General features: G+C 46.7%; 1 protein-coding gene and 1 pseudogene across 6 annotated transcripts in view; one reads left to right on the top strand and one right to left on the bottom strand.

The window, feature by feature from the left end:
- 9430038I01Rik (RIKEN cDNA 9430038I01 gene) overlaps positions 1-1,720 on the top strand; it is a 36,674-nt gene extending 34,954 nt beyond the window's left edge. For 2 of the 6 annotated variants that reach the window (XM_030243094.1, XM_006508329.4), the window contains 2 exons: positions 172-334; positions 938-1,720. In XM_030243094.1, the coding sequence (XP_030098954.1) occupies positions 172-334; positions 938-948 (174 nt within the window). In that variant the 3' untranslated portion in view covers positions 949-1,720. Of the gene's footprint in view, positions 1-171; positions 357-937 lie in introns of all 6 variants that reach the window. The other 4 variants (XM_011241949.3, XM_011241948.3, XM_006508331.4 and 1 more) reach the window with 2 other exon arrangements.
- On the bottom strand, positions 4,065-5,032 carry Gm17841 (predicted gene, 17841; annotated as a pseudogene).

Raw genomic sequence — 12,255 nt, 5'->3', positions numbered from 1 at the left:
TGAGACCTTTGGCTGGATGTTCATCTCCTCATTTCCTGGTCACCCAAACATTTCTGGATCTTAGCCCTCTCAGGAAATCAATTAGTGTCTCAGGATAGGCCTTGTAGGCTGGGACGCCAGCCTTCTTTTGCCTGGAGCCCAAAGTTCCTTTGATGGGACTTCTCGTTGCAGGTAGTGCAGTGCCTGGCCAGCCGTCATCCTCAGGCAGCTGGTTCTCCCAGTTACTGCCGAGCGGCCCTGAGAGGCCTTCAGAAGCATGGAGAGGGCCCCTGGTGGGAACCGCTACGATCCTGGGGTGCTTCCAGACATCCACAGGACCATCAAGCCACACTGCGTGTGTTTCGAATCCTGATTTGGTATTCTGACAGCATGTTTAAAATTTTTATTTTATGACAGGCTGAGTGATATTTTCATTCTTTTTCTGCAAGTAATAGAGGATGCACCATGTGTTTAGACTGTTCTTTGTGGGAGTAGGGATACTTTAATACCTTAGCTACAGTGTAGGGATATTAATAAATATATAAGTTATGACTTAGAAGCCATTCTTTATAAGCACAAGCCAGGCCTGTACAGAAGTATCATTTCTGTAACCCCAGTACTCCAGAGGTGGTATACAGCAGCTAGCCTGTTTACTATGTGTATGTGTGTGTGTGTCTCTCCCCCTCCCCTGATAATATAGTAGTGATTACTATTATCTTATTTTTGAGACAGGGTCTCACTGTGAAGGCCAGGTTGGCCTGGAACTTACTCTGTAGCACAGGCTGGCTATGCTCTTGTGTGTGGATGCTTCACATGTGTGGGGATTATAAGCCTATGTCATCACACCCAAGCTAGCCCAGTTATTATAGTGTTCTCTGTGTTGGTGAATATCTAACTGAAGCCTGTTATTGAATGTAGAGTGAATTAATGCTCACAGTGTGTTCTTTTACCATTGCAGGGCCATTTTAATCATACCGACAATCATTAGAAGATGCAAATGGGGCTGGTGAGATGGCTCAGCGGTTAAGAGCGCAGACTGTTCTTCCTAAGGTCCTGAGTTCAAATACCAGCAACCACATGGAGGCTCACAACCATCTGTAATGAGATCTGACACCCTCTTCTGGAGTGCCTGGAGACAGCTACAATGTACTTACGTACAATAAATAGATAAATATTAAAAATAAAATAAAATAAAAAAATAAAAAAGAAGATGCAAATGGGACGAAGGAGGATGCCAGTTGAATTTGAATCCTCACTTGATGGCCAGTGCATATCCCTTACAGCTTGCCTGGGTGCCCACCTGTCCAAATGACAGTCAGGGCTCCCTGCAGAGGTTTTCTGCCTCTTAGGTAATCCCACTGTCCTCTGCAGAAGGCCAGGGACATCCTGAGTGGGATGGCTCATTGCAGCCTCTTTTGTAATGTCTTCTGCTGGACAGGAAATTATCTAGAAGTCAGAACGTTCTGTACCAAACTGCCTGGAGGTTCTGGATCCTCGCAGCTCTCGTAGTCATTGGGCGCAGCCGGAGATCTCCCTGCCTGTGGACTATGGGTTGCTTCTGGACGTTGCTGGGCTGCTCAGTGCTCTTTTTAATTAAAAGACTTATTTTTGTATTTTAAATGCTTTATGATCTTGATGTGAATTTTATTAAATGTTGATGTCCAATCAAGCTATGTAATTCTCCAGCTGAAGTTATCAGGGACAGAACCCCATTTATATTAAAATGGAAATTGTGGACAGCTGTCTGGCTTGGTGTGTTGTGTAACTCTGGAGACTGGCCTTGTTTTCCCCGGATCAGGAAGCTTCCAGAGTGGAGGTCCTACAGAAATGACTGGATTATAGAACTGATTTCATCGTCTTTAACTGGAAACTGGAAGTGGGCCCCAGCCCTGTCTTCCATGTGTCCATAATGTTCTTTACAGGGCTGTGGTCCCTGCCAGGAACACATGGAAGAACCCAGTCTATACTAACCCAGATGTGTGGTCATGATGAGGCCCACACTGCAGAACTGAGACAGGGGAAACCAAGCTGCTGGAACTAGTGTGATGCTGTGTGTGAGGGAGACGCTCCGACATCACAGGACATAGCCGTTAAACCATGGAAGAAGCTAGCACTGCAGCCGACTTAGACACGACAGCCATGCCCAAGCAGCCAAGACAGAGCCAGGCTGTGGTTTGTGGCCTTAAAATAGTGGGCGAAGGTGGTGGTTGTTTAGTTTTTCTCAAAAATGACACTAATTTTTTTTTTAATCACACAGCACTTTATACAGGTATTGTAAGCAGTAGGCATTCACATCTCCACGTGAACAATGGCCCGGGAAGCATGGCCCACCAGGCCCATGTCCCCGGTGAGTGTTCCCAAGGCTCTGCTGCCCTGGTGGCCCTGGCACAGCACAGGTGACACTAATTTTTATAAACAAATGGAAACCTCCTAAGCTCCCATTTATTTCCATCTGTAAACTCTGCCTCCATATTCATTAAAAGGGATGTTCATATTTTTGTGCTAGACGTTTTTGTGCTTCCAGAAGCACACAGATCACCCAGGCTGTGAACCTAGCAGTCCCTCTGACCATCATCTAGCCCATGAGACACATTGCTGCTCCATGCTAGAACCCAGCAGAATCTGATTCTGTCTTCTGTCTACTGAAAGTGCCATGAGTGACCTTAAAACTTTAAAAAAAATTAAATTCAGTGTGTGTGTGTGTGCATGTTTGTGTGTCTGCGTGTATATGCGTATGTGTGTCCCCAGAATATGTGTGGAAGTCAGAAGACAACTTGCTGGAGCCAGTTCTCTCTTTTCACCATGTGGGACCTGGAGATCAAACTCCAGGCTTGGCAGCAAGCACCGTCACCCACTGACTCATCTCTCCAGCCCAAGAAGTTCTTTAAGCCTCTTTCTTCTCATCTGTGTTGGATGGTGGTGGCACATGGGATTTTCCATCAGCATGGAAAGCAGCATGTTCAGTCGGCCTGGGGAATCTCCTGTGAGAGCCATTTTCCCTGCTGCATGTCCCTCTATATCCCTTTTCTTCTATGAAGCCAAGCCAGGGGAGATTATCAAGAGAAAAGAGCCAGAGGGTGGGTGAGGTGGGCCAGCTTGTGTTTCATCTGAGATGCCTGGAATTCTAGACTGCATGGAGCAAGAACACTGAAGAGGTGGCACTGGGCAACACATGGGCTCTCCTGGCTTCTTCCCTTTAGAAACAAGCGGGGCTGTGACATCCCAGACTTTCTGCCTTCCCTGTTGACAGCAGGAATCCACCTGTAGCTGTACTAGCCTCGGGGAGTAGCAGAGCTTGGCATTGCTTCTTCCACTGGCTCTGCCACCTTCACCATCCTCGCCCTCACCTCGACCCCACTTGCCCAGTTCTATAAGTATCTCTTCATGACTGGGACCACTGGTCCTTGGACCCAACCTCTCTCTTATAGACCATGCCGCTGTGAGGGTGTAGGGATAGAGAGCATTTGGGTAATATCTTGTTTTAAAAAAGTCTCTGTATGAGTATAAAACAATTCGTGGCAGAGGGACAGGGAGATCACGGGTGTCAGTGGCCTGAAGCAGCTTGGGGTCTAACAAAATGTCACCTAAGTGTCGTTCATATCATCAGAATTATCATTTTTTTTGTAGGGAAAAGATGTTTTGATACATGGGATGAAACTATAAATTTAGAACATACAGATCACAGTTAGCTCTATAACTCATCTTTAAAAAGTTAAAAGGCTGGGTGGCACATGCCTTTAATTCCAACATACAGAAGGCAGAGGCAGGTTGGTCTCTGAGTTAGGGGCCAGCCTGGTCTTTAGATTGGGTTCCTGGACAGTTCAACCCTGTTTTGAACAAATCACAAAACATTTTATGAATATCCAGTCAAAGCCAACGGTGTTTCTCTTGAGATGTTATCTATATAGATTCCAAGTTAGAATACACAGTTGTGTCCTTACTGTCTTGGAATATCCTCACAAGGCTCTGTCATTGAACAGGAAACAGCAAACACCCCCAGAGTTCTTTCTTTCAAATGAAGAAAGGAAGATGAGAATAGAAGTAATTTTTAAAATTTGTCTTCTGGTTTTGTGGCTTGAGTTCTGTCGTCTGGCACCTCCAAAGCCTCCCTGGCCTTTGCCACCAAGTTCACTTCCTCCTCTGTCCCCATCTCAGCCACTTTTACCTGTAGGCTTGAACTAGCCTAAGGTAACTTTCTTCCCATCACTTTTACCGTCTTCCATGGCCTTATTGGCAACGTTGGCATCTTTCCCACTGTTGAAGTCTACAAAACCAAACCCTCTGGAAGACCTCATCGTGACTATTCTTGCACAAATGGAGCCCTCTAATGATTCTTTTAAGGTCTCTTCAGGGGTTTCCTCAGACAGACCTTTGCCAGAGTTTTGGATGGCTGACTTCTTGTATTAGGCGATCCCCTGGGTCCTTATAACTTCAGCCTGATTGTTCTGCCCTCAATCTCCATTTTCCTACAGAAGCTTAAAGCTTCAACATCTTCAAATGAAGCAAATTCTATAGACGCATGCCCTTTAGATTTGCCATTTGGATCCTGGGGCAATTTGATAAAAGTTCCTTTCTGAAATACTTCCTGAAGTTTCTTGGGTTGTACTGTAGGAAAGTTACTTTAAGCCGAAGCTCTTGCTCCTCCAGTCTGACCACTTTCCCAGCTCTCTCTTGCCTTGCCCTTTCTCTGCCCATCCGGCTCTGCCCCCTGCTTTTCTTAGACTTTTTCTCTGGGTTGACTTCTGCCTTGAACTCATGAGCAATCAATCCCACCCTTGCGGACCAATCTGACCTCTGTGGCATCTTCATCACGTCATCCTCACTAGTGTTGAAAGACGATTTCTTACTGTCCTTTTCTCTTCTCTTCTCTTCTCTTCTCTTCTCTTCTCTTCTCTTCTCTTCTCTTCTCTTCTCTTCTTTTCTTTTCTTTTCTTTTCTGTTTTCTACTTTAATTGTATTGCCAAACATTTGTCAAGCCAGTGAGTTCTAAGGCCTTTGCTAGGTTTTTAGCAGACTTAAAATTCACATATCCAAAGTTTGTAACTGTCTTAATTATCTAATATTTATACCAATAAAGACATGGGAGGTGATATAAACTGAAGTAAAAATCTGCTAGCTCAGGGAGGTAACTTTATTTTCTAAAGTATATATAAAATATCTATTTACAAGCCTTAATCTGCAACTAAACTGCTAGCTCTTGAGAAGTCTGTGTCATTCCACCCAGCTAGTCTACCTTTCTCTTGAGCTCCTCCAAACCCATGAGGGCTCCTTAGCTCGGTTTAAGCCTCTTCCTAGCCAAAAGAGAAAGCTCTATCAAAGGTCCAATTGCTTATAAACAAGTCTCTAGCTCCTCCCCTAAACGCTTGGCAGGCTGAACTGTACACTTACATTTTTCAAAATCTACTTTAATAACGGTTTTTAACCCTTCAGTCTCCCTTCTAGCCCATCTACCAGAGGTAGGGGGAAAGAAAGGTTAATAGGAAACGAGATGTGGACCTGTTTAGAAGCTGACTTTGCCTCAGGTCAAGGAACACAAGACCTTTCCTAAGCAACTTGCCTTCAAATAGGCAGGGACTTGGCATTCTTTAGCATTCTTATCTATGGAGGATTTAGAGGCACACCCCAACTGTTTTGCTAACAGTTATGTTTTCTATGTACAATCATCAGATATTCTGTAACAAAATTTTCTATTTGTCCCAGTTCTGACAGCAAGATCAGTTGTAGTAAAAGGTCTCTGGGCAGTGTTTACCTCGGCGGCAGCAGACTTGTTTCCCGTGAACAGGGCTTGTTCTGAGCATCCCACTTTCTGTGTCTTGGCATCAGGCGCTTCTTTCTATTTGGTCATTTCTTTTGTTTTCCAGGTGCTGCTATAACAGGCTGCTCTTCTTTGTCCTCCTCTTCATCATCATCTTCATCTTCCTCATGGCCACACTCTTGGCTTTCACGGGAACAACTTTTACAGGAGCACTCTCCCATTTGGCCAGTATGATCTTTATAGAGTCTTCTTCAGAGTCATCTTCCTCCTCACCTCCCTCCTCCTCCACCTTCCTCCTTCTCACCTCCCTCCTCCTCCTCATCTCCTTCGTCCTCCATCCTCTGAAGCAGAGATAGCAGCTGCTGCTTTCACTGCTTTCACAAGTGTCAGCTCAAAGGCCTCCTCCTCCTCATCTTCATCTTAATCCCCACCATCCCATCTTCATCCTCATCACTGTCTTCCTCCTTAGCATCCTTACTGTACTTAGTCCCCTTCAGCTGGAGTGGCAGCCTTCCTTTTTTAATAGAGGTTGCCACCAATGCTTTTACGTGTGTGGCCACTTTAACCTTTCTTGTCTGTGAAGTGATTGCCTTCCTTACTTGTTTTTCCTTTGCCTGTTTTCTGAGGGATGACTTCATCATCTTCACTGTCTTCCACCTTTCGGGGAGGAGCCATTTTCTTGGAGTCACTGTGATTTTTGACTGGCCTTTGTGAGTTTCATAATGATGGCAGGTTATGGCAACAGCATGTACAGCGAGAGGGCAGCACAGAAGAGCCTCGGGAAGGTCAGGCAGCTCCTATGGCAAACTCAGTTGAGGACAGTGAGGACACTGGGGCACATGCAACTGAATGCCAGCTACAGCTAGCACCTGAGGCAAAAGGTGCCAATGTCATCTTAAAAGGCATCAGAAAGTTCCGTCTTAACCAGGCCTCACTTGGCCAGTCCTATGCTGCGTAGCTCCGGGTGTGTCCTGTTACCAGTGGGTATATGTGGAGTCAGCAAAGAGACGTGCTGATAGATGCTTCTTCAGCTGGGGTGGGGCATGTAGCCTGCTGGGGGTGTCCAGGTCATCTGTCCTTACACAGTTTGCTCTCCCTGCCTGGCCCTTTGTCAGCACCACAGGTACTAAGCACAGCCCATTAGCCAATAGGCAGAACTTGCACAGACTTCACTAAACTGGCTTTCCAGCCACCCCATGTGGAGCGTGAAATGGGATTACCCCTTCCCAGTGCTTCCTTGTCTCTCTGTCAAGAAGAGGAGAGAGACATTTCCTTCCAGCCATGGAAACACTGGGCATTCTATGTGTGTGTCATTAGATAAGTTCTCATTTGTCCCTTTAATTTGCCACTGTTGGGTTTTTATATTAGGGTAAAAGTATGAAAGTGTACAAACCTTTAAGGATGCCTGAAAATAAATTGATGGCAACTTCTAAACCAACAACTTGAAAACATTCACCTCAGAACGTTTGAGCATGTTACATCCCTAACAGAGAAGGACGTGTGAACACCATTCAAGCTGCTTCACCTGAAACACAAATGTTCCCACCTCTTTTATGTGTACCTGTGTGTACATGCTTGCCCATGGTGACTGGAGGTCAAGTTCAGGTGTCATTCCTCAGGAGGCCACTGAACCTGGAGCTTGCTGTGTTAGCTGGCCTGGCTGGACAAAGAGCCCCCGAGATCCATCTGTCCTCACTCCCCACACACTAGGTTACAGATACGTGCTGCCAACCCAACTTTTACATAGACACTGGGCATAGGAACTCAGGTCTTCACGCCTGCTCAGTGTGGTAGTAGTTTGAATAGTAATGGCCCCATAGGTTCATGTGTGACTGCTTGGCTCATAGGAGTGGCACTATTAGGAGGCAAGGCCTTGTTGGAAGAGGTGTGTCACTGTGGAGGAGGGCTTTGAGGTCTTATAAGCTTAAGTCTGGCCGGTGTGAAGCAGTCTCCTCCGGCTGCCTGCAGATCAAGATGGAGAACTCTCAGCTCCTTCTCCAGCACCATGTCTGCCTGCACGCTGCCATGCTTCCTGCCATGATGACGTTGGACTAAAACTGCAACTGTAAGCTAGTCCCAGTGTTGCTGTGGTCATGCTGTCTCTTTGCAGCAATAAAACCCAAAATAAGACATGGCACACTGAGCCATTTCCCCAGTTCCAACATGATCATTTTCAAAGACTCAAGTTGATGATTCTGTTAATTTCTCGATAAACTTTTTCATAATGATTGTGAATTAGCAGAAAAAATCTAATCTCAAGGATTAGGAATGTCTCCTCAAATCCCCAAAAGTTAATGATGACCATTGATGGCCCATGGCATTTAAAGACATCTGGGGAATTCGCTATTTAAGCCTTTCAAGCTTGTGTGTGTGTGTGTGTGTGTGTGTGTGTGTGTGTGTGTGTGTGTGTGTGCGTGCGCGAGCGCACACATGGATGGCATGTATATGAAGGTCAGAGGATGGTTTTGGGGGCCTTCTTCTTCTTTTACATTTCCATGGCTCCCGAGACTGAGCTTGGGTTCTTAGGCTTGCTCAGCAAGACCTTTTGCCCTTCTAAGCCATCTTGCAGGTCCCATTTATTTTTAGTCAGGCTGTTGTGTTTTGGGCATTCAGTTCTATGGATTTCTTGCTTATTCTGGGCAGTAATCCTGCCTCACGTCTGTTAGCAATAGTGTCTCTTCATCTGGGTGTCCTCTGCACTCCTTGTTGCTGTGACTAGTGGATACTTTTCTCTTGTCTGATTTGCTCTTGTTGCCTGTGCTTCTTGTTGCCTGTGCTTCAAGGCTTCATGTGTCTCTGCTGTCATTGCCAGGAGTAATGTCCAGAATTCAGAGCCCCTTTTGTGCAGAGGGAAGTTCGGGTCCTTCATTTAAATCTGCAAGCAGTCTCAGCCCATTTTTTTCTTTCTCTTTCTTTCTTTTTTTTTCTTTAGAGGTATCATAAAGATTCAGTTGTTTCTTTTACTATGTGTGCATCCAGTTTTCCTGATTTCATTTCTTGGTGTGATGGTTTGAATATGCTTGGCTGGTGGGAATGTCACTATTAGGAGATATGGCCTTGTTGGAGTAGGTGCAGCCTTATTAGAGGAAGTATGTCACTGTGTGGGCGGGCTTTGAGGTCTCCTAGTGCTCAAGCTCTGCCCAGTGTGGAAGAGGAGCCCAAGATGTAGAACTCTCAGCAACTTCCCTAGCACCATATCAGCCTGGACACTGCCAGGCTTCCTGCCGTGATGATAGTGGACTTCATCTCTGAACCTGTAAGCCAGCTTCAATTAAGTACTATCCTTATAAAAGTTGCCCTGGTCATGGTGTCTCTTCACAGCAATGAAACCCTAACTAAGACAGCTGGCCTTTCTACATTTTAAAAATATGTTTTCTTTGTTTGTTCTGCTGTTTCAACAATGTGGGTAAACCTGGGTAACATTATTCTAAGTGAAAGAAGTCACTCTCTGGCAAATGCTACATGTTCTCAGGCACATGTAGAATCTAAAAAGGTTGAGTTCAGAGAGGCAGGGTGTAGAATGAGGGCTGCCACTGGCTGGGGCTGTGTGGGATGGTGGTTCAAGTACATAGTTTCCATTATGGAAGATGAGTGAAGTCTAATGTTCTGGTGGGCAGCACCCTGCCCGTGGGTAACAAATCATATCACATGGGGAGCAACCTGAGCAGAGGGTAGATGTCCAGACAAGTGCTCTCATAATGGAGTAAGTACTGTCTGGCAAGCACAGGAACCTTGCTTCCATCCTGAATATGGAAACGCAAGGGAAAGAGGGAGTACTTCAACAAAGGATCCTCAGATGCAGGAGATCTGGCCTTCTCAGGGGCACCCTGGCCTGCAGCACACCAAGCTGGCCTCACCGTGGATGGATGGCTGGTACTGCCTGGCTGGCGTGCTTGCTCTGAGATGAGTAAGTAAGTTGTGTTGGTTTTAGCAGGTCTCGTCATCTGGGGTACATCATCCATTTCTACCAGCAATATACACCACTGCTGTTCCCCCATACACACACCCCAGGATCACAGAGGGGCTGCCACACAGCCCTCGCTGCTTCAAAGTGCCTGTCTCTCCAGACCTCCTTACTGGATTATTTAACTGTGGGTTGGGACCAGATATGTGACATCCACTATTTAACTCTGGGCACACTACACCTGGCATTGCGAAGTGAAGCCACAGGCATAGGCTGGAGTTTGATCCACCCTGGCCTTGCCCCGAGTGATACTTCTGGGACATCCAGTCCTTGGAATTCAGAAGTCTCCGAGGCCATCTGTGGCCTTGCACATTCCTTCTCAGAAATGGGGTAGGCTAAGGTCATTCTTTAGAGCTGTTTCTTCCTCTCTGGAGCTTTAAAGCTGGGTTGGGACTATAGGGCTAGGGAAATGGCCTTTGGAAACAGAAAACGGCCAAGATCTCTATGAAATTTTGCCTCCCTAGGCCCTTGTGAGTCTGAACTTTGTCTGATTTAAGGATTTGCATTGCTGGCTGGCTGTTCCGGCCAGAGCAACTGAGAGGGGCCATGTTTTCCCGACTAAAGACCAAGATAATTACAGGGGTGTTAGGGTGCCCAAGGGTGCTGGCTCTGGGAGCAGGGTCATCTGTTTCCACGCCATTTGCCTACCCCACCAGTAGGGGGAGGCAGGAGGTGCTGAGGCCATGCTGAAGGTGGAGACAACTAGAAGACTCAGGCTGACAGACTGAACACTCCATTTGTCTCCGGGTAGCTTTGACAGAGCCACTCTGCCAACTCTGGCCTGCAGAAGAGAAGCACACTTGCTCTCTGGGAAGTACCATGTGCCTTTCCTGGTCCTGAGCTGTGGGTGGTGGTGTTCATAGCATCTTTATATAAAAGACATGGATGGGGGCCATGCCATCCTTGGCATCCTGTCAAATGCTCAGCCCTCCCTATAGGCTCTGTGATGCCCCACTCAGATGCCAGATTGAGAGGGTGAGAGCATGGACCGCTTTTCTTCTTAGCAACAACATAAATTGAAGGGTACATGCTAACACTTGTCCCTGGGGCCAGCACTTCCACTCCTCCCCGTCATGAACTTTCTTCCTCCTCATCACAGTATTGTGGGGGCTCTTGCCAGTCCCAACCCTGCTTCATTGATGATAGCAGGAAGGCCCGAGAAGTTGAAGGATGCACACCTTGCCCTCTAAGGTCACATTTGTGTAAGTAATATGAGTGTCAGCCTCCAGGATCCACATGAGTATCAGGAGGAGACTAGGTGAAGCTCAGAACCATGGTATGACAGCTAGGTGACATGGTTGATAGAAGACATCAGCTCTGTGCAGGGACCTGGATAAAAAGAGTACACACTTTTTTTTCCTTGCAATGTTTAGAACATACAATAACACAAAGTGACTCTGCTGGTGTGCCCACACACACCTGAGAGGGATCAAGACATTCCCCTGGCTAGTAAGGTAAGGGGTCCTCTCTGGGGCACGTGATAGGCACTTTGTAGTTAGGTCGCTCTGCACAGGTGCATTGATCTATGTGAAACAGGTGAGGGACCACAGCAGGTGCAGCCTGGGGTACGGGGGTGTCACTCTTCACAGACTGTGAGCTCAGCGGCAGTGTGGGGTGGCGGCAGAGGCATCCTCGCCTGCCCTCGTGACTCACAGGGAGATGGCAGCTTTACATATTTAAGAGGAGCATGGCCGGTTTCTTATCTGAAGTATGCTTCCCCGGAGAGACCACCACCATTTGATCTATTTTTGATTAAAATGTAAAAATTAAAAATTAAATCAAATGGTGGTATAAGTCCTTGGGGAGAACACACTTCAGTTATGAAGTGTTCCCCGTAGCAACCTTGGCCCTCTCACGGCAACATTGTCTCATCTGTAGGTGGTCTTTTTATGTCACACGTAATTAAAATGAATTGCAATGAGATCCACCGACAACTGCCTTCCGTGTGACGACCTGCGGCTGGTACTTCCCAAGCAGGTCCCCAGGGGTGTAGCCTCTTAGGTGAGCTTTGTGGTAGTGGCGATGAATTCAAGGGTTCCAGGCTTGAGAGAGGAAGGGATAGCCTCAGCACAACCTAGTATCTTCACTTGTAACCAGTCTGCCAGAGATGGTATGGTCAGATCTAGGATATGCGCTACCAGAATCCAATCCGTAGCTGCTCTATGTCTAAACACTTGGTTGCCTCAGTATAGGGAAAGGATGAGGGGCTTGGGGGTAGGGCTACAGCTCCACCCCAGGACTGCATTTGTGTTGGTGTCACACCTAACCGACTAGGTAGGTCCAAATATGGTTCCCGAGCCACATGCGCAGTTGTGTGGTTGGTCATGCTGCGGCCACCCGACACCTTCTTGGCTGCTTTTGTGTTTGGAAATCAGCTTTGCATGAGCTGCCAGAGAATCAGTTACTTCTGGGACACAAACCCTTGCTCGCTCCACCTCTACATACTGGTACATATCACTAAGGCATTTCTTTATTAAAAAAAAAAGTGTGTGTGTGTGTGTGCATGTGTGAGTGATATGCCTGTGCGTGGATGTGTGTGTGCCACAGCGAGTGTGTT

The sequence above is a fragment of the Mus musculus genome, chromosome 7 (genome assembly GCF_000001635.26).
Source record: "Mus musculus strain C57BL/6J chromosome 7, GRCm38.p6 C57BL/6J".
Taxonomy (NCBI): domain Eukaryota; kingdom Metazoa; phylum Chordata; class Mammalia; order Rodentia; family Muridae; genus Mus; species Mus musculus.
This window is presented reverse-complemented; position numbering and strand designations above follow the sequence as displayed.